General features: G+C 47.3%; 1 protein-coding gene across 1 annotated transcript; it reads right to left on the bottom strand.

Annotated features, from left to right (window-relative positions):
- Positions 1–10,979: 10,979 nt before the first annotated feature.
- Positions 10,980–17,587, bottom strand: LOC309890975 (ubiquitin carboxyl-terminal hydrolase 42-like; the record flags this gene model as incomplete). Its single annotated transcript, XM_082785378.1, has 12 exons — positions 10,980–11,696; positions 11,904–12,045; positions 12,509–12,609; positions 12,804–12,944; positions 13,322–13,433; positions 14,330–14,412; positions 14,944–15,014; positions 15,171–15,238; positions 15,443–15,545; positions 15,705–15,815; positions 16,412–16,612; positions 17,359–17,587. 12 exons carry the CDS (start codon positions 17,585–17,587, stop codon positions 10,980–10,982), a joined length of 2,079 nt encoding a protein of 692 aa, XP_082641504.1.
- Positions 17,588–19,860: the final 2,273 nt, after the last annotated feature.

The raw sequence follows: 19,860 nt of genomic DNA, 5'->3' as shown, positions 1-19,860 counted from the left end.
GAGAAGGAAGTGGCAGCAAAAAAAAAAAACAAAAAGGAGGAGGTGGAGGAGGACTAGGAGGTGGTGGAGGAGGAGGCCAAAAAAAAACAAAAAACAAAAGAGAAGGAGTAGAAGGTGGAGGAGGAGAAGGAGGTGGAGGAGGAGGTGGTTGAGGAGGAGGAGGCGGAGGACTCCAAAACAAAACACCCTCTCTGGCGCTGAGCGTTGACCACCGCTCCTAATTCTAGTTCTGTTTGTAATCCCACAGGACCATGGCACCGTAGCCCTGTAAGGTAGCAGCTGGCGGCTCCTAGCAACTTGATGACGCTCTGTGATGCATTGCTTGTGGCCTGGTTGCCTGGGTAGCGATTGTTAGCTATTATGCAAATAGCCTGTCATCAACCGGGGATGTGGCTGCTCCTCCCTATAAATGGAGAGGAGGAGGAGGAGGAGGTAGTGGAGGAGGCGGTGGAGGAGGAGGAGGAGGCGGTGGAGGAGGAGGAGGAGGCGGTGGAGGAGGAGGAGGAGGCGGTGGAGGAGGAGGAGGAGGAGGAGGCGGTGGAGGAGGAGGAGGAGGCGGTGGAGGAGGAGGAGGAGGCGGTGGAGGAGGAGGAGGCGGCGGTGGAGGAGGAGGAGGAGGCGGCGGTGGAGGAGGAGGAGGCGGCGGTGGAGGAGGAGGAGGAGGCGGTGGAGGAGGAGGAGGAGGCGGTGGAGGAGGAGGAGGAGGCGGTGGAGGAGGAGGAGGAGGCGGTGGAGGAGGAGGAGGAGGCGGTGGAGGAGGAGGAGGAGGAGGCGGTGGAGGAGGAGGAGGAGGAGGCGGTGGACGAGGAGGCAAAAAAAATCGAAAAAATAACAAAATAATAGTAGGAGGACGTTGCGGAAGGAAAGGTGTTTGAGGTTGAGGCCAAAAAAAAAGAATCCAAACAAAAGAAGCATAGGTGGAGGAGGTGGCGGAGGAGAAGGTTGTGGAGGAGGAGTCCAAAATAATAATAAATAAAAAAATATATATATATATATAGTAGTATGTGGTGGAGGAGGAGGAGGAAGTGGTGGAGGAGGAGTTGAAAAGGAGGAAGAGGCCAAAATGTAAAAGACAAAAAAAGAGGAGGAGGAGGACGTGGAGGAGGAGGAGGTTGTGGAGAAGGAGGCCAAAAAAATCACAAATACAAAAAAAGTGGGTGAGGAGAAGGAGGTGGGAGAGGAGGAGGCCAAAAAATAAAAAACAGAAAAATCCTAGAAAATGAGGAGGGGGAGGATGTGTTGGAGGAAGTGAAGGTGGAGGAGGAGGCCCCAAATAAAATATATGAAAATATTTTAATTTGAAAAATGGATGGATTTGGACCCCAAAGCAAGCTCCTTTCTCTCGGAAGCATCACGTCCTCCTGTCTTTCTTGTATTTGGCTATGACTTTAGGAATCCCTGCAATCCCTGCAGCTGTGTCCCCTGCCAGCTTCTTGTGTGCCCCAAGCATCCTCGCTTGCAGGGCAGTAGAAGATGCAGAAAAGGCCTTGCCTTAGTGGAAGCACTGCCCTGCAGGAGCTCCAACATCCCTCTCAGCAGCATGCTGTAGTCCCCAAATGCCCCCGAAAGGGCACATTTCAGCTACTGGGAAGGAAATGAGCTCGCTCAAGGTGAGCTACCCGCTCAAGGCCCAGGTGTCTGTGAGGCGGTGTTGGCAAGGAGTCCTGTTGTGTGAGTCCGTTCTTTGTGGGTGCTCCGTCCCCACAAGGCTTGCTTTTCAAGGCCCAGGAGAGTCTTGTGGGCACTGGCCTGGGGTCCCAGGCTGAGCCAGCTACTGGCTGGCAATCAGGGAGGCTCGCTCGGTGTCTTGGCTTGGGTTTGCGTGGCCAGGCTGTGGGAGCGGGGGGCTGCAGGGGTGTCCTCTGTGAGGAGAATGCAGCAGCTGCCCCATGGGAGCTCAGGGCCGCTGCCAGGAGGCTCCTTCCAGGAGGGACCCACCCGCTGCTGCCCAGAACGCAGAGCAAAAGGATGATGTTTGCGCCTGGGGGAGAGCCCATCTAAGAAAGGGAACAAAAGCTGCTGCCCAGCAGCGTCTGGCTCAGGGAGGAGTGAGAAAGCTCTGTGCAGCCCCCAAGGTCCGTGCAGCAGGAGGCAGGAGGTGCTCCAGGCTCCCAGCAGCAGTTCCCCTGCGGCCTGTGCAGGGAGAGGCCCCTGGTGGAGCAGGCTGTCCCCCTGCAGCCCATGGGTCCCCCGTGGAGCAGATCTCCACGCTGCAGCCCCCCTGTGGCTGGAGGAGCCCCCGGTGGAGCAGGTGGCTGTGGCCTGGAGGAGGCCGCGGCCTGTGGAGAGCCCCCGCAGGAGCAGGCCCCGGGCTGGACTGGAACAGGCTGTGCTGAGCCTGCTTTGCCCGTGACGCTCCTTGTGGAGTGATCTCCCTGTCCTTCTGGCAGCCCTTGAGCCCTTGCCAGCCTCTTTTCTCCCCTTGGCGTTGGAGGAGGGGCAGGGAGAGAGCGCTTGTGCTGGAGCTCAGCTGCCCAGCTGAGGAAAACCACCACGGCTCTGTCTTGCCGCTGCTGCAGCACGCTGGTAGCAGCCAGCACCGTCTGTTCTTCGAGCCTCAGCAAGCCCACAGCATCTTCCCAGAAGGGATCCCTTTCCTTCACGCCTCACAGGCGCCGCCTCCAGAGGCTGAGGGCTTGTGCCCCGTTTGCAAGCGCTTTCTCAGCGCCCCCTTCCCCAGAGAAGGATCCCAGCTGCTTGGCTTCCCTGCCCTCTGCTGCCAGGCTCCCGCAGCTGCTATCCCAGCAGCGCAGCAGCCAGCTGACAATGTGCTCGCCTGGAGGATAGCTGCAATCTTGTCCCATGGCTTGCAGCTCGCCCAGGGATGGGGATCACCTGCTTCCTGCTGCTTTTCTATCTAATCTCCTTTCCAACAGCCTCCTGTGCCCTGGGATGGCCCTACCTTGGGGTAGGCTGCCTCACCTTCCTCTTGCTCCTTCCCCTTCTTGGGAGGACTTTCTGCCCTTCCGAAACGAGATGACTTCTGCATGCATTCCTTCCCCTTGTGTGTATTGGTGCCTGAGACAGCAACGGGGTCGTCCCCGGAGCCAGCTGTAGGGCCTGTGCCAGGCTTGGAGGGGCTGCAGGGAACATGCCAGGGGCTGGAGGGGCTGCAGGGAACATGCCAGGGGCTCGAGGGGCCGCAGGGTGTGTGACAAGGGTTTGAGGGGCCTCAGGTCCTGCCGCAGTGGTTGAAGTTGATGCAGGGAACATCAGAGTTGTTGGAGGGGCTGCAGGTAAAATGCCAGGGCTTGCAGCAGCTGCAGGCTGCATCACAGCTTTGCATCAGGTCAAGACGCATTTTCCTAGAACCATACATTTCCTCCTGAAGGGGCTGAAGAGCATGGAATGGTCTTCAAAATGCATAGAGCAGACCCCAGCAAATGTAGAGCTGCTGCTAGCAAGTAGGTAACTTTATTGTTCCTGTTGTTAATTTTGTTTCACAACAACAGATGCAAATATGTATCTTGAATGAGGGCAAAGGTGACCTTGGATCTGAAGCACACAGGCGTTCGCTAGTGTCCCCCCATCCGGAGTGAATCCAGAACGACTCGGAAGGAAAAATAAAATCCAAACCAGTGCGTTGTGATAAAGAGAGTTTAATAGTGTAGAAAAGGAATAAAAACCAACAAAATAATAAATAATGATACTTACAGTTTATAAGATATTAATATATAAAAATATTTAATGCTATTAAATACTTATAATTTTATAATAATAAAACAATGCCATACTGTACAACACAGTCAATAAAGTGGATTTAATTAAATAAATAGGAAAACCAATAAATTAAATGAAAATTTAAAAATTTAAATTTAATACAAATAAAACCCATTTGTCCCATTCCAATGAATTGCTATCCCCATCATCACTTCCCATCCCACTGATCATTTGCTGTCCCCAAAACCTCCCAGTTCTTATCCCCTTGGCATGCCAGTGCAAGAAGAAGTGCTCTGCAGGCAGAGGCCTTGCTGAGTGACCACCTAAGGAGAGGAATTTAATCCAGAAGGCAGGAAAGAAGAGCAATGCCCTGAAAGAAGAAGCAAGTCTTGTCTCTCAGCCCTTTGGTGTCCCAAGCAGCAGTTGCCATGGCCAAGCTTTCCCAGCCCAGCTGCTGCCAGCATCTCCCCAGCTTGCCATTGCCACCTTCCTGGGTGAGGCGCGCGCGCATTTGCCATTGGCGCTGTTTCCATCCCTGTGAGTGGCAAGCCCATCCCCTAGCTCCAGCACGAGAGAGGGGAGAGGGCAAGCGAGAGGGGCAAGGGCTGAGGAGCGTGGCTGAAGCTGGAGCAGGTGCCTGCAGAGGTCTCTGTGCCTGCCTGGGTGCTGCGGGGGCCGTCGAGGAGAAGCCCGAGGTCGGTCACGGGTAGCTGGAGCCTGGCACTGTCGGCGGGGCGCTGGGCATGCTGCTGGGGCTGCTGGAGGTGGGCTGCGGCTGCACACAGGCCAGCTGGCACGCTGGCCCCAGCGCCTTGGCCCTGGCCCCCAGCGGCTGCAAAGTCTCGCTGGGGGTCTTTGTCCCCGGCTGCTGGCGCTGCAGCGTCCTGGCCCCGCTGGCCTGGGGACAGAGCCTGTCCTGGGGCCGCACGGCACGGGGCTCCCCACTCGGAGTCTCCGGCAGCAGCCGCGCTCTGCGGGGAGGTGGCGCCGCTGCTCCTTGCCCCCCTGCAGCCCCCGGGCTTCGCGCTCTCTTGCTGGGTGCCGTGGTGCTGTTGATCGCCAGCTGCTGCCCGCTGCTGCCTGCTTCCCTGCTGCTGCCAGCCACCGTGCTGCTGCCACCCGTCTTCCCCTGGCACGGTCTCTTGCGGCCTTGGCCAGCCTGGCCCAGCAGCGTCTTCCTCTCCTTGCCGGGGGGGTTCTCTGTCGTCGGCCTCCTGTGCTGGCAGCTCTGCGCTGTCCCGGGGGTGCTGCTGGGCGCAGGGCGCTTGGCCCCCCGCTTGGTGCCGGTGGACGCAGGGGCAGGCGGGGGGCTCTTGAGGGGACCCAGGGGGCGTTTGGGCAGGGGTCTCCTATGGTCAGTGCGGCCCTTGGGGTTGGGGCGTTTCTTGGGGGAACTCGGGGGGGATTTGGGCTGGGGTCTACTAAGGGCACTGGGGACCTTGGGGTTGGGGCGGGTCTTGAGGGAACGCTGGGGGGGTTGGGGCAGGGGTCTACTAAGGGCACTGAGGAGCTGGGTGTCAGGGAGGCTCCTGGGGGGACTCAGGGGTGGACTGGGTAGGGGGCTCCTAAGCGCACTGGGCAGGGGACTGGCTGCAGGGCTGAGCGGGGGGCTCACTGCTGGCACGACGGGGGACTGCAGCGACAGCCCACCCTCAAGCTTCTCGGGGCGCAGCCCAGGGGTTGAGGGGACCTCACCGAGGGCTCCTGTGGCTTCCAGTCCCTGCGTGCTCGGCTCCTCGATGTCCTCGCAGAGGTCGGGCAGCTGCGAGAGGAAGCGGCTGAGGGCAGGACTGCTGGGCAAATCGGGGAAGGCGTCCTGGGGCTCCACGGCATCGAGCCAGCTGAGCAGCTCCTCCATGCCGGGGATGGGGATGTCCAGGTCGGCCAGGAGCTCGTCCTGCATGTGCTGCAGCTGCTGGCTGTCCCCTGCCAGCTCTGGAAAGGCCTCGGCAAAGGCATCAGGGCCCAGCTCGGGCAGCTGCGGGGGCTCCTCAGGCACCTGCGGGGCTGTCGCCGCTGAGGACGAAGCAAGAAAATCCCCCAAGACGGGCGATGTCAGCTTTCCCATGGCCCCTGGGTGTGGGGCGCCCAGCGGCCGGCTGTGCCAGCCCCAAACTCACCGTCAGGCGTCGCCGTCTGGGTGCTGGCGGTCCTTGGAGCCTGGGCAGGCTTGGGGGCAGTGGGGCCGGGCAGCGGGGGCCCCTGGTCCTCGCTGAGCCCCACGGCGTGCAAGCAGGGCTCCGGCAGCTGCCCCCGGCTGCTGCTCAGGGTGCGGGGCGTGGGGAGCGCCTGCCCCCGCAGCGGAGGCCCCGGGACGAGGGGTGGCGGGGGGTTGCGCTGGGCGGGGGCCTGCAACAGGCAGGTGCCTGCGGGGTGCAGGAGCTCCCCATGGAGCACGGCCCTGGGCCCCAGCCCCAGCGCATGGTGGGGTACCAGTGTCCCCGTCACCATGGGCTGTCCCCACTGATGGACGGGGGCACAGGGAGGAGCGGTGTGGGGGAGCTGCCCCCCGGCGGGGAGCTGCACCAGCTGCAGCTGGTGCCCCATGCTTGGGAGCTGCACCAGCTGCAGGTTTTGCCCCACAGCGGGGAGCTGCACCAGCTGCAGCTGGTGCCCCACGGCGGGGAGCTGCCCCACAGCAGGGAGCTGCCCAAGCTGCAGGTGGTGCCCCTGGGCTGGGAGGTGCCCCCCAGGTGGCAGCTGCACCCCGGCGGGGAGCTGCAGCACCTGCCCCTGGACCCCCGGCACCACGTGCCAGACGGTGGCCTGGGGCAGCGCGGAGGGGAGGGTGGGTACCTGCGGGGGCTGCAAGGGCAGCGCCGTCGCTCCGGGGAGGGAGGGCAGCAGCCAGGCAGCCACCGTTGGCGGCACGGCTGGGACGACGAAGGGGGAGTTTTGCGTCTGCGCAAGCCGCGGAAGCCGTCTGGGGAAACCCTCTGTGGGAAAAAGGCCGCTGGGCTGAGCTCTGGGGCGCTGGGCTCGCCAGCAGGGCCGCAGCCCCGGGAGGAGCGGGAGCCGGCTGCTGGACCTGCCATGGTGGCTGGAGAGTGGGGCGGTTGCTTGGGGAACCCGGGCAACGGGGGTTCCGTCCCAGCGGCTCACCAGCCCCTCGCCGACATCTGAACTGACTGGAGAAGGCGGCTTCCAAAGTCCTCCCATTAAACGGACTACATTTGAATTCTATGCTAAAATTGGTGAGCTGTACAGAATAGTAGGACCAAGCTACCTGCTTTGATAGCAAACGGTTGACCTTAGGTAAGTTACAGTCATATGAAGGTTTGACTGGACGGCATCCTTGGTTTACTAGTGATCAAAGCTGACCAAATCCTAGCCACAGAACAGAAGCGTTCACTAACTTGCTAGAGAGAGCACTTAGGAATGCAGGAATTTAACTGCTTTAATGCTGCTCTTTCTCTCACGTATCTGCAATTTCCTTAAATCACAAATTGTCACTAGCTATCCTTGTTCATTTATTCAAAGGAACATGATTCCGGTTTAAAAGGCACTCTAACAAGTCCTCCGTTGCTCCTAGTCTGTCCCTAGCTTCTTTAAGAGGTTCAATACAGTAGAAAATTAAAAATAATAAACCAGCAAATAATTAACGTGTGGAAGTGGTCTTTTTTCAGATTAGATTCCACCATTCAGAAAATCCTGCTTAAGAGACATTTTTTCTTTGCTTTGAAAGACTGACCTTCCCCAAAAGGAAACTAATTAGTATCTTCAGGCTTGACGAAATACTTGAATTCCTCAATTTAACAGAATTGCTTTGCACAGCGCTCCTATCCTGCTTACCTTGCAAGCAGTGTATCCAAGTGGGGCGGGTACTGCTGTATTTATCAACGAACATCTCTTTCACGTATATAGCCCAGGGATCCCCATGCCCCGCACTTGTGTAATGCATGCAAGACGTTGACTTTCTTCCTCTACTTTGGACTGGTTTAGAGAGAACGAGTTCGCCATCTGCTGGCCAGAGAATTCACTGAAGCCCGAAGAGCAGTAGAGCAGAGGCATTTTCTTCTGTGCTCTTCCTGATTTTTCAGCTAGAAGAGATACTTCCAGTCTAGTACAATCAGGATTCTTTTGACATTAGTATCGTAAAAAGTCCATTTTTGCAACACTGGAATTTGAAAGACCTCCGTTCAGTCCCTAATTTTGTTCTTGATAATGGGACAGATTGCATGAATGCAAAACCATTTGCCTTTAACCTCTTTATTTCAGGCCTTCTTTCCTAGTGGCCATTCAAAACTGGGAAAAAAATAGTCTACCAAGTGGGGGTTTTTTTTGATTTGATAATAAATCTGCAGACTGTTAAGTCATCAAGCACTTCAAGACTGTTTGAAATAATCTCGAGATTAATATAAAAGGAATTCCTCACACACGCTGCGGCCGCTTACCTTTAGTATAGTCGTTGGATGCGATGGAACAGTATTTCTTGCTTTCGCCTGCACTGGAAGTCTTCCCTTCCTTGTAAGGTTGTTTACTGCTCTCACTTCTGCATTACTGACATGAAGAGCCATCTGGAGGATGGCATTCTTCCTTCTTCTCCCGCGTTATCTTCTGGAAACGAGGATCTAAGTGTTCCAAGGAGCCTTTCGCTTTCCTGGTGTTTCTCCTTTTTCTTCTTTTTCTTCTCCTTTTTCTTCTTTTTCTTACGCTTGCGATTGGCATTGTCAAAGCGGAGCGCACAGAAACACAAATCATGAAGTCTGAAAGAAACATGCAAGTTAAAAAGGGAAAAAAAGATGTGGCACTTGTTGCCTATATGAAACCTGATTTATTTTACCACAGGTGATGATTTGCAGCATGTCAGCTATTTTGTGGTGCTTTGTGCACACGCAACTTACTTTAGATGCAGCAAACTTAAGCCGTCAGATTGAAGGACCATAGGTCCTGGTTTGTACACAGATCATTAACAACGGCTAGCTCTGGAATACGTGCAAGCAGAAAAAATCTTTTAACCTAATCTGGAATGGTGTACGGATGTGATTCGAACTATGTGGTCCAAAGCTAGTGCTCTGACACAATTCAGCAAGAGCTTTCCTGTCTTCACTGATCAACCTAACAACATGATCCCCAGCCAGCTGGTGCTATCTAAATAACTTAGAAACCACCAGGAAAAAAAAAAAAAAAAAAAAAAAAAAAAAAAAAAAAAAGGAAGACATGAGAAGCACCCAGAAAAGAATTAGGATAAAAAATGCGGAGTATGCTGGAATCCTTGCTTACTTGGAATCCTTCTCTCCATCTTTATCCTTAGACTTCTTTTTCTTCCAGAACTTGTGATATTTTTGCATTTTTTTCACCACCTACAAGCTCCTTTTCTATCTTTCTGTCTTTCCTTTCTATTTCACTTTCACTACCTTCTGCACGGGTATATTTTCTTTTTCTGTTTCCTTCTGTTTCAGTTTTCTGGCGACAGTTCTCCAAATGAGCTGACACAGGTGGAAGCGCATGTCTTTCACGAGAATGTCTTCTGGAATGTTGCTGAGGTACCGAGCAACGATGCAAGTCTGCTCGGGGTGTGCCAAAGCGACGTACATCTTCCTCTCTCAAGAGGGAACCGTGAGGCCATCCGCTTTTGTAATGATAATGCTTATGTGACCTGCTGTAGTAAGTTGCAGTCGATCTGTCAAAGGCTGAATCGCCGTGAGAGAACTTTCTCTCTCTACTGTCTCCTGTCGCATGAGGTGAATAGTAATCCTTGTAATAGCCACATCTTTCCCATCTCCGTGCTTCGTCTCGATAGTATCTTTCTCTGCTCCAACTTCTTTCCCCTTTGGATCGGTTGTACCTATTGCTACCTTGTTCTGATCTTCCTCCGCTGCCAGATCTGTACTTTGAATATTTGACTGCTCTTCTGCCATTCTCAGGGCTGTTTCTTTCACGAGGGAAAGATCTGTACCTGCTTCCCTCCCAGTACTCCTGCTTGTGACTCTTTTGCTCAACAAATTCCACGCTCTGAGAACACCTTCTCTTGCTGGAAGGACCTGCTTTTTGACTCTCCTTCTCTTCACTAGGAGCATGTTCCCTCTTGCTTCGGTAATGCTCTTTCTCAGTGGTTTTAGTCTTGTCCTTTGTATCTTGGCGTCTATCTGCAATAGCTAAGGAAGAAAGATTGTTAGAGCTACATTCAGTGTCAGACTCGAGAGAGGAAGTTTGCCGCAATTTCTCACCAGGCTCAGAAGAGTCTTTGCCGTACAAAACATTTTCTTTTGAAATGAGGTCACGTTCTTTTGATCTTCTTGCTTTCTCCTTGTCTCCACGGTCATCACATTGGTACTGGGCGAGGTATTCATCATTCCCAGGAGATTTCGGAGGTTCCGCAACACTGCATAAAATAAAAACCCATTTCTCACTTCTGCTGAAGGACGTGAATATTAAGAGTAAAACCTTCCAAAGGCAAACAAACAAACAAAAACCTCCGGACTACAGGAACGCTCGCAAAGATATGCCATTTAGAAACCTCTCCTGTGATTAGGACACCTTCTTCAGCTCCCAGAGAAAGTGCTTTTTCCCCTCTTGCTTCTGAAGCCATTGCACTAAAAAAGCAAACGCATCTGTCTCCTTCCACCTGCTGCTCTGAGAAAAAAGGCATAGGGGCGAGCGGGGAACAGCCAGTGTTTCTCCAGACAGTGGAGAAAAATGGAAAAAACATTCTATAAAGGAACACAAGTTCTCCTTGAGGCACCAACCTGCATCAGAGTGATATGCTCAGTGCTGATCATTAGTTCTGTTCGTGACACTGGACACACAGTATGGAATTGTACTAATTTAAATTCTTCCATTAAATACTATTAGTAGACAGATAAAACTGTAACGAACTTCCATAAAGTCTTGTCTTAATCAGACTGTGCTCATTTTACCTCATTTCCTCTGACAAGCTGTTCAGCTGGCTGGCTCTGAAGGACTCCGTGATGACTTCTCGATTGACTGAAGGCATAGCTCCAGGCATCTGCAATTAAAACGCACAAGTCAGCAGACAAAAAAATACTATTTGTAGTAGTACTGAGGACTAGTCTTGTCAGAATGTCTCCATTAAATGGTAAGCAAGACCGCTGTGAGTTGTATGCATTATCTACACTTCAAAGATAACCCCAACTCACCCCCCAAAATCTACTTTATGAAACTTAGGAATTTTTATCTCAGCTGAGCTTAAGTTGACAAGTTCTAATGTAAGCTCAGGTCTGCAAATTCTAAGGGGATAATACCACAAAGTCTTACGATCACATGTGTGCTGTGTTTTCTCAGTATTTCACCTGAATTAGGAACACAATAAACACTCCCGAATACATCGTAGGTGAGAAATTCTCGATGGAGCAAATCTATGTTTCAAGCAATCCATTTGTTTTAGAAAAGAACATCTCAGAAGGTTTAACAGGTTCAACTCGGCAAGTGGAATCATCAAGTTTCAGTCCGTTTTCTTTAGATTCAGTAACTAACCTAATAGCACCATTTAGTGAATCTGTTTTTGGCAGCTCATGCTGGGATCTTCCTTTGTCAGCATTCTGACAGGAAGAATTGGAATGCTGCAATGTACGGACTACCTTTCCAACCAAAATTCCATTAGAGGACATTGCATTGCATTTCAAATTCCTTTGAAATAAGCCCTTTGACTCCTCCTCAGATTTTCCTGAAGATTCTGCACCATAAGGGACTGTGTTATCAGAGCTGAGTTTAGGATTTTCATTCACTGTTGGCTCCACAAAAATTTCATCAGAAACTTTTTTGTTTGTTTGCATTTGCTTCATTTGCATTACCGAATTTGTAATTGTGGATGAAGGAACAGCCTGGTAGAGATCTTCATCCTCCACAGCACTGCTAAGACAGTCAGGCTGTGACACAGTCTGACGAGCAGGCAATTTATTGTGAATACTGATGGTGATCTTCTGTTTTCTTGACGTATCAGTCATTGAAGGCCTGGTAATTGCCTGGTTTTGAACACAGGCCATTGGTGGTGCTGAAGATGGCCTTTTTAGGGTGACACCAGTGGTCTTTGTGTCCTCTTTTATGGATCCATTTCCATTTAAACGGCTTGAATTCTGTATTTAAAAAGAAGAAATTGCAAGATGGATTAACGCAAACACTGCATGTAACATTTTGAAACACAAAACTCTCCTACTGAGTGTTTCTACAAATGGTCTTAACACCTAAAAAGATGCTTAAAACCAAACAAAAAACCCCACACCAAACCCCAAACCCACTAGCAGTTTGGTGCCGTTATCTGCCCTCCCGCTTCCCTGAATTACCTTAATCATATGAGGAAGAAGTCGTGGTCCCAGAAATCCAGCCTGCTTACTATTAGCCCCCTGCTGACCAGGAGGGAATGAACAGGGATAAGATGGTGCTGGCAAGTAAAACGCACGTTCTCCAAGTGTCAAATCATAGCGCCTTCAGAAAAGAGCAGTGATCGTAGTTTAGTTTTTCTTTCAGCCTACTCTTGGATTAAATCCCATCCTATCATTTTAGAGGAACAGCTCATACGATATGGAAGCCTTCTCTACAGAAGGCTTCGCCAAGACTACAGACTGAAAAGTAGAGAACAGTCTTCCTACTAAGACTATCACTTGCAGAGCAATAATTCATTCTTACACCACAGATGACCTTCATTTCTCTCCTTCTCTAAAGTAGCCAGCTACAGATAACACATAGATAGCAATTTACACAAGTGCTGCAGTTTAAGGCCAAGCAACAAAAGTTAATAAACGACACAGAGAATTTCAGGTTAGACAGAACTGAATTAGACAAATAATAATCTTCTCCTGGGATAGCAAGAAAAACACTTGCAAAACAGAAAAATATCAATAACAGGAAAGTAAATCTCTTCTGAACACAATTTAAGATTTGTTATTACCTGATATAAAAAAGTATGTAAGCTTGCTGACCAAGAACTCTTTTAATGTCAGTACGCACTACTTTAGCATCATTCATCTGATACCAAAGTCCATTACCAGCCTGCAAATAAAGACAATGATTTCTTTAGGTGAATTGCACGTTTTCCAATTGAAATCACGGATAGGAACAAAATACACACATGTCAAATAAAAATATAATGAAATCTTTTTCCCTAGAAACAGTAGCTGCTAGTCATGCTTTAATTGGTTTGCCAGCACAACCTTTACCCTGTTAGAAATGCTGTTGACTTCTACCTTTACATAGCATATATAGTGTCCTGAGTGACAGCTGACACCGTGATGTACCAGCACCGCGTATAAGGCATAGAGCAGTGGTTCTCCCATTGACTGCGACATGTAGGCTCTCAGGTCCAAATACTCCGGATATTTCACCTCCTAAAGAGACATCAAGAAGATAGAAAAATTATCCCAGAGTACTTCGTGGACTAGCCAGAGAAAAACACTTCCAAAAAACACAGACTAGAATTGATTTCTAGAATATATTTCTCGAATATATTTCTTGATTCACTACAAATAAGTCTTCCCATAAACAACGGTTAAGACTAGAAGTTGCAGAGAACTGTTTCCTGATGAATCAGCCTTCTCAGAGGAAAGCATATGCTTCTTGTCAAGCGGGAACTTTATTGATATTAAGAGAAAGAATAAGCCATAGTCGTTAGTCTACAATTATTGTCTGAAAATATTAACAACTTTCAGCTTTGGGGGATGTCCCATTACACAATGATATAGTTGCATTACAGTGGTAAATATACCTTGTTGATCTTTCCACCTGTGAAATCTGCAAATCTTTTCAGTGATATTGTGAGAACCTTGGAAGAACGGTGTATGGTAAATCTCTTGGATGCAGGAACCATCTTTTTACACCTTAAAAACAAGCAGAGATAAGTGTTTGAAGGCATCTTCTTTTTTCGCCCCCAAAACAAACTCCTTTTAATGTCTCACGCATGCCTATGCTATTTGAATGATATTTACTTGCATAATAGGTTGGTCTTTTTTCTTTTCATAAACCCATGCACTGCGTGTCAGGTTTGTTAATACACAGAAGAAGGTCAATTTTCCCAACAACTCAGAGCATAGCGGGAACAGGAATCTCTCACAAAAGGGTATGACCAGGTTGGATGGCAAGGTACCATTTCTTGGTCTACAAAAGTGGCTATTTGAACTCCAATCCTGGATACATTCTTTCAGCTTTCAAGGGAAATACAAATACTGAAAGCGGAACGAGAGAGCCTTGGTCCCCAGGGCTAGAAATTGCAAATAATCTCCAACATAGGTCGACTATCAACATCAAAAATACAACAGAAGCACATGGTCATTCTACAGGAGGGAGACATTTAACAGTAGGAAGTCTTCATGTACTGAGCTTGTCTGGAAAGACACTGAAACCATCTGCCATCCTTTGAAACAAAATAGTTCAGTTTGACACATTGCCCGCTCCAAGGTAGGACCTACGGTGTAAGCAGTGAAAATTAGCCACTAGCCCAGAGAACAACGGAAACTGGGCAGTTTACATCAAGAAAAGTACTGTCGAGAGCTAATAAATAGAAAGAACAAAAGTAGCTCTTTTTGAATTCTGATGGCAAAATACAAGCCAGAGAATTGCAAACCCATAGGGAATGCCTATGAACAAGACTTCCCCCCTCCAAGGAAACAAAAATCCAAGTCTTTTATAAACTTCCACAAAACTTGTAAGTAGATCCAAAGTTTAGAGGTAGTCCAACAGAGTCATGCAACATAGAAAACTGACGTCAAAATCTTACTCGCTACATTTATAGCAATTCTCTCCATCCAGCTCTTCAGGTTTCACAAAGAGTTCCAGAGCTCTGCTAACAGACGAAACCGCCTAGAGCAGCGAGAAAGAAGAGCGCAAAGTCACCGTAATTCAGAATTCCAGAGACATACTAGTAGTTTATAAGAGAATCTTACTAACATACTCAAGCGATCTACTAGGAGCACTGTGAAGAAGGAGGCAGAAAGAGCATGCTCAGCATTGACCTCACCTGGAAGGCATTTGACTTTGGAACAAATACTTTTCCAGTAGCCTAGACAGCATCTACAGTGTGCTTTGTCATCAATACTGGGGACAAATTCATCAGTCTAACAATTAGATGTATATTGAGGTAGAACAACAAAGAAGTATGACAGCATTATAATTTTTGCAGAAAGAGAATTCTTTCCCCTTAAACCCAATGCAAATGTGGAGACTATTTACATGGGTTCCACGGAAGGACAAAGTCCAATCCACTTCCTTAGCACCACCAAGCTCTTACGTTTTAACATTATATGTGGTTTGGTTTTTTAAGTTAAACAAGTTTAATTTAGAAAGTTATGCATGTACTTAAACATCATGAATTATATTTAGAAAACATCTTACCTTTATATCCAAAGTGATATCAAGAAATGCCTCATACGTATCCGAAACTGCTTTGCAATTCAAGCACTTCACTGGAAACAAAATATAAATGCTTAACATTATGTGAAGGAGACTAACTGTCCAAATTCAAGTTGTTGACAGATACTACTTTAGACAAACTACAGACTGCTTTACTACCGACAAAAGACACAGATCAGTTCTAAGGACAGGAATATTTTTTCAAGTACCTCTCGATCTTAGAAATCCTCCAAATATTTGATGAATGATGGTGGTAGCTTGAGAAGATCTGTCCAATCTGGAAATAAATTATAATCAGACCTCAGAAGATTTAAGGCACAGAATTAACTCTTCAAAGAGTTTGATGAAAACCAAGGATGATGTAGACTTGCGTTGCTGATAGTAAATAAGGCACTAAAAGGTGCTAGAGATCATTTCTGAGAGTAAATAAAGGACTAGAAGGTGCTAGAGAATGTATGAAAGTGAACTTGTTTATGCTTACTCGGTGCTTCCGTTCAAGCACGCTTCCTGCATAGCATCAACAGTATAGCGCAAGAACTCGTGTGCGTCTTCTTGACTGCCAAAACGGAAATGTTGTCCTATTCCTAAATAAGAAGATGATAGTATTGACCTCATTTAAAAATGAAATCATTCTTGTATTTCTAAAATCTCTCTTCATTGGAGTGTTAAAACCACTTAGACACATCAAATAATTATTTGAAGATTACAAGCTATCGAAAAGAAACACATCTGAAGCCACTTACGACTGAGATTACTGATAACATGCGTAGGCTCGATGGCATCAACAGTGCAACGCAGGGCCTGGTTAATGTGAGTCTCCATCGTGCACATCATGCAAAAATCTTGTTCACGACCTGAAGAGTGAAAGAACAAAGCATCCCAGTCCAGCGAAATATCCAGAACTACAAACATCTAAGTACAATTTAAACTATAGATACAATATCCACTCTCCTTGCTACATTCTATTCTCCCAAGATGCCAATGTCCCAACAGTCTTGTAACATTTCATTTCACACAACTTGACAGAAGAAAAATATCCACTAAGCCTGTATTCAAATGCATGTTGTGATGAGAAATCTAAAAGACTACTGCAAAGTCGCAGTTGTAAAGGCTGACAGGAATGTGAACTCCACAGGCTGCAAAATGTATTACTCTCTAAAATTACTACCAAATGCATTACTGTCCAATGCACTTCATTATTCCCATGAAGCAATAAATAATCCTTTAATAAACAAACAAACAAACAAACAAACAAATAACTAACTAAATAAATAAAACATGGTGCATTAATTGCACTCCATATGCTATTCGGAGCCCACTGCTAATACAGTGCTCAAAGCCAGCTGCTACAGGTAAAATCAGGCAAATAAGCTTATCTCACAGAATCACTGCTGTTCTTTCACCTTCAGAGCTATCCAACAGATTCAAAATACTGTTAGAAAGTACTCACATGACTGGCTGTGCTCAAGAGAAAGCATGTAATTGGCAAGTGGGGGTGTGTAGGTCAAACACTGTAGAGTAGCATTAAGAAAACATGTGTTGCCAAGATTGTACAGGCCAACTCCAACACTTTGTGTTTCTCGCCAATCCATACAAATCTTCTCAGGTGGAAAAAGAATGCTCTGTGGCGGAGCAATTCCATCATTAACGACTGCAAGAAAGTTAAATTTAAAAAGAGATCTTGTTTGTTTGTTTCGAAGAAAGGTATTTAAAAAAATACTATTCTGCAGGAGCACCTAGAGGAGCTAGCTACAATCCAAACCAGAAAAACTTATTGCAGACAGCTTTAATACCACCAAATTCAAATTGGCTGGTCAACACAATGTTTTGGGGAAAAAAAAAAAAAAACAAAAACAACTTTAGTCAACCATTTTAATTTTTCTAAGGCAAGGCTAACTGCCATTCTGTTTGGAGCACCTAATGCCAAGTTCCTCTCCATCTATAATCTTTAACCTGATTAACTCAACTACTGTTTTTTTCCTTATTATAACTTAAACCACAAACTTAGACTTGAAATTATACGGTAAAAACGTAAAAACTAGGAACTAGGAATGACGGTACCCCTACAGATACCAGATCTTTTCCTGAGCAATGTTATCCTTCAAAAAACCTGTGAAAAATGGAAGCTGTGAATAGCAACAATCAAACACTTTTCTCTGCAAAACAGAAAAGACATGGAGGAATCTGTGCATTACAAAAAGCTCCCCGTATTTCTCTGTTGACTGTAAATATATCAAAATTAATTTCTGTAACATCAGTCACTTCAGTTGCCTTAGGGGATTCGCTTTTGAAGTCTTTCTTCACAGTAGTCCCCTTCTCTATCAGTGCAACAAGTAAGAACTGCATTTTCTACTTTTGCTTTGAAGACAATGGAGGCAGGATAGAACGCACACTTACTTAGATCTCTTGGGGCAAAAGCCTTAGATTTTTCAGATGATCTACAGTAAATAGCACCTCCACGTCCTTGGGCCACAGAGACTTGGCTTGAATCTTCTGCAGGCACTATCCGGCCCCAGTTGGCGGTGCGTGACATCAGTATTTTAGGACTTGGTTTCTTGGATTTGCCAGACCGCCTTGAAGAGGGCTTTTTAGGCTTTGAAGATTTGGGCTTCTTAGCTACGGTCATTGTTCACATCTGCGACAGAGACAGAAGTTCTGGTTGACGTAAGACTATCAAGAAGCACTCCAAGAAGAAAAGAGTAACAGAAGTCCTGTCACTTAATCTCAAAGAAACAGCCTTAAGAACTAAATCGCTGGTATGAATGATTTAAAAAGAATCCCCAAACTAAACACACAAAGTGAAAATTTCCATCTAAACTCTATCAGTATTACTTTTCGCTTCTGCAGAACTAGTGGCTGATGCCATTTCTTTCCCTTCCGTAGGATTTTAATCCATTACAACTCTGGAGTCTTTTTAATATAAAAATGTAGAAGACATTCTCTGAGGGGAATCAGTTATTTATTGATTTCCGGAGTTGCGCAATTATCTGTTAATTAGTACCTATGATCTAATAGATAATTGTTGCAATTATCTATTGCTGGCATTAGTAACGGAACACTATTACTTCACTGCCTGCGTTTTTCTGTTTCGTCTGCACAAAGGTACCCAGAACTCACTGCTACTTTTCTTCTGTCTTTCCAGGGCTCGCCCTCTACCTCACTGTCTACTGCACCAGTCATGAGGGGTTTGTTGTGATTCTATAATGAGCCTAGCTTTTAAATACACCTTTTCTGGGCGTCACTTGTTGATAGCAAGTTAATTTGTGAGGGCTCCTCAGTATACATCATGCGGTCGCTTTTTCCAGGTGAAAAAGCGGAGCTGTAAGTGGCAGTACACCAAAGCCCTGGCATGCTGAGATCCAAGAGGAGAGATGTTTGGCCCTCCTTTTCACTCCTGGGAACCATATACCTCAAAACCCACAGAGGATGGGCTGTATCTCAGAGAAATCTTGGGAAAGGAGAGCATGAAGAGCATGTTTGCAAATTCATTTCTCCCTGGGCTTCTTCTGCTTCTCCAAGAAAGACGAGTTTGAATATAACTTTGGCAGCAGTACTTCTGGTGTTTTACTCCTACCACATTTAAAACTCCTACGACAAACTGAAAAGTTAGACTAAAAAGCAGCTCTTTCCGTTCTCCTTTCTAAAGTTGCACGCTTTCCTCATGCAAAACAACAGGGGAATGTAAGCTAGAAACGGAAATGCTGAATGTAAAACAAAACAAAACAAACCTCAGCCCTCCAGGACAAAAGCCAATAACTGCTACAAAGTCCTTTTTAAAATGCTGATTAGGTTTCAAGGTGATACCGCTTTAAATAAGCGTAGTTGTGTGTCCATAGGCAGAAGCTGAATAATGACAGGATGAACTTCTATACTTCATGTTTTGTTACTGTCTTACTGTAGCACACAGGGACTTGTTACCTTTAGGGAAACCACTAACCTCATGGAGGGTTTAAAACATAAGCTAGTTTGTTATACCAAAATGACGGAGAGAACAAAGCATAAAGTGCTTTCAGATTTCTAGCACGCCTTGATTGCTGTCCATTAAACTTCAGACACGTTAAACAAAACACAGTAAATAAGAAAACTCCTAGTCCCACAGCTGGCAAATTGTGTGCAGAGGTTGTAATTAGAACTTTTTTGCCTTGACGTTTTACATTTAAAATTGATTTTAAATCCATTCTATACACACTTTCCATTCCTGAAAAAACAATACGCAAACCTGACAAATGCATTTACATGAGAAATGAAGTCGTCCTTGTCCGATTGGAAGACTAAGGTGACAGCTCCTGGGCTCAGGGATAAGCTCCGATCTTCACCAGTGACAGCTCCTTTTTTAGGATTGAAAGGGAAAATGTTTCAGCAACACATTGGAAACATACTTAAGGGACAAGAAACAAAATCAAGACTGCAGTGAGAAGGAGAACAGAAAAACAATACTGGGGAAAATGGGAAGGGAAGGGAAGGGAAGGGAAGGGAAGGGAAGGGAAGGGAAGGGAAGGGAAGGGAAGGGAAGGGAAGGGAAGGGAAGGGAAGGGAAGGGAAGGGAAGGGAAGGGAAGGGAAGGGAAGGGAAGGGAAGGGAAGGGAAGGGAAGGGAAGGGAAGGGAAGGGAAGGGAAGGGAAGGGAAGGGAAGGGAAGGGAAGGGAAGACCTTGATCTTTATACTGACCAATGAGATAAGCCTTACACATTTTTAAGTTTATTTTTGACAACTGATTGAGGTGTTACCAGCTATTAAGTACGATTCAAGAGCAAATATTAACACTAGAAAGAAGAAATCCGATCCACCACCACTGTTTCAAAATACATCCATTTCTCATTTGGAGATGACGTCTCTCTGGCAAGGTAGTAGAAAAACTGTAAATACCGATAGAGCTTCCTCTCCCGATGTTCCATATAC

This window comes from Aythya marila (genome assembly GCF_965140915.1).
Source record: "Aythya marila genome assembly, contig: HAP1_HAP1_SCAFFOLD_257, whole genome shotgun sequence".
NCBI lineage: Eukaryota > Metazoa > Chordata > Aves > Anseriformes > Anatidae > Aythya > Aythya marila.
Note: the sequence above shows the minus strand (reverse complement) of the source record. Positions and strands in the feature narration are given on the sequence as shown.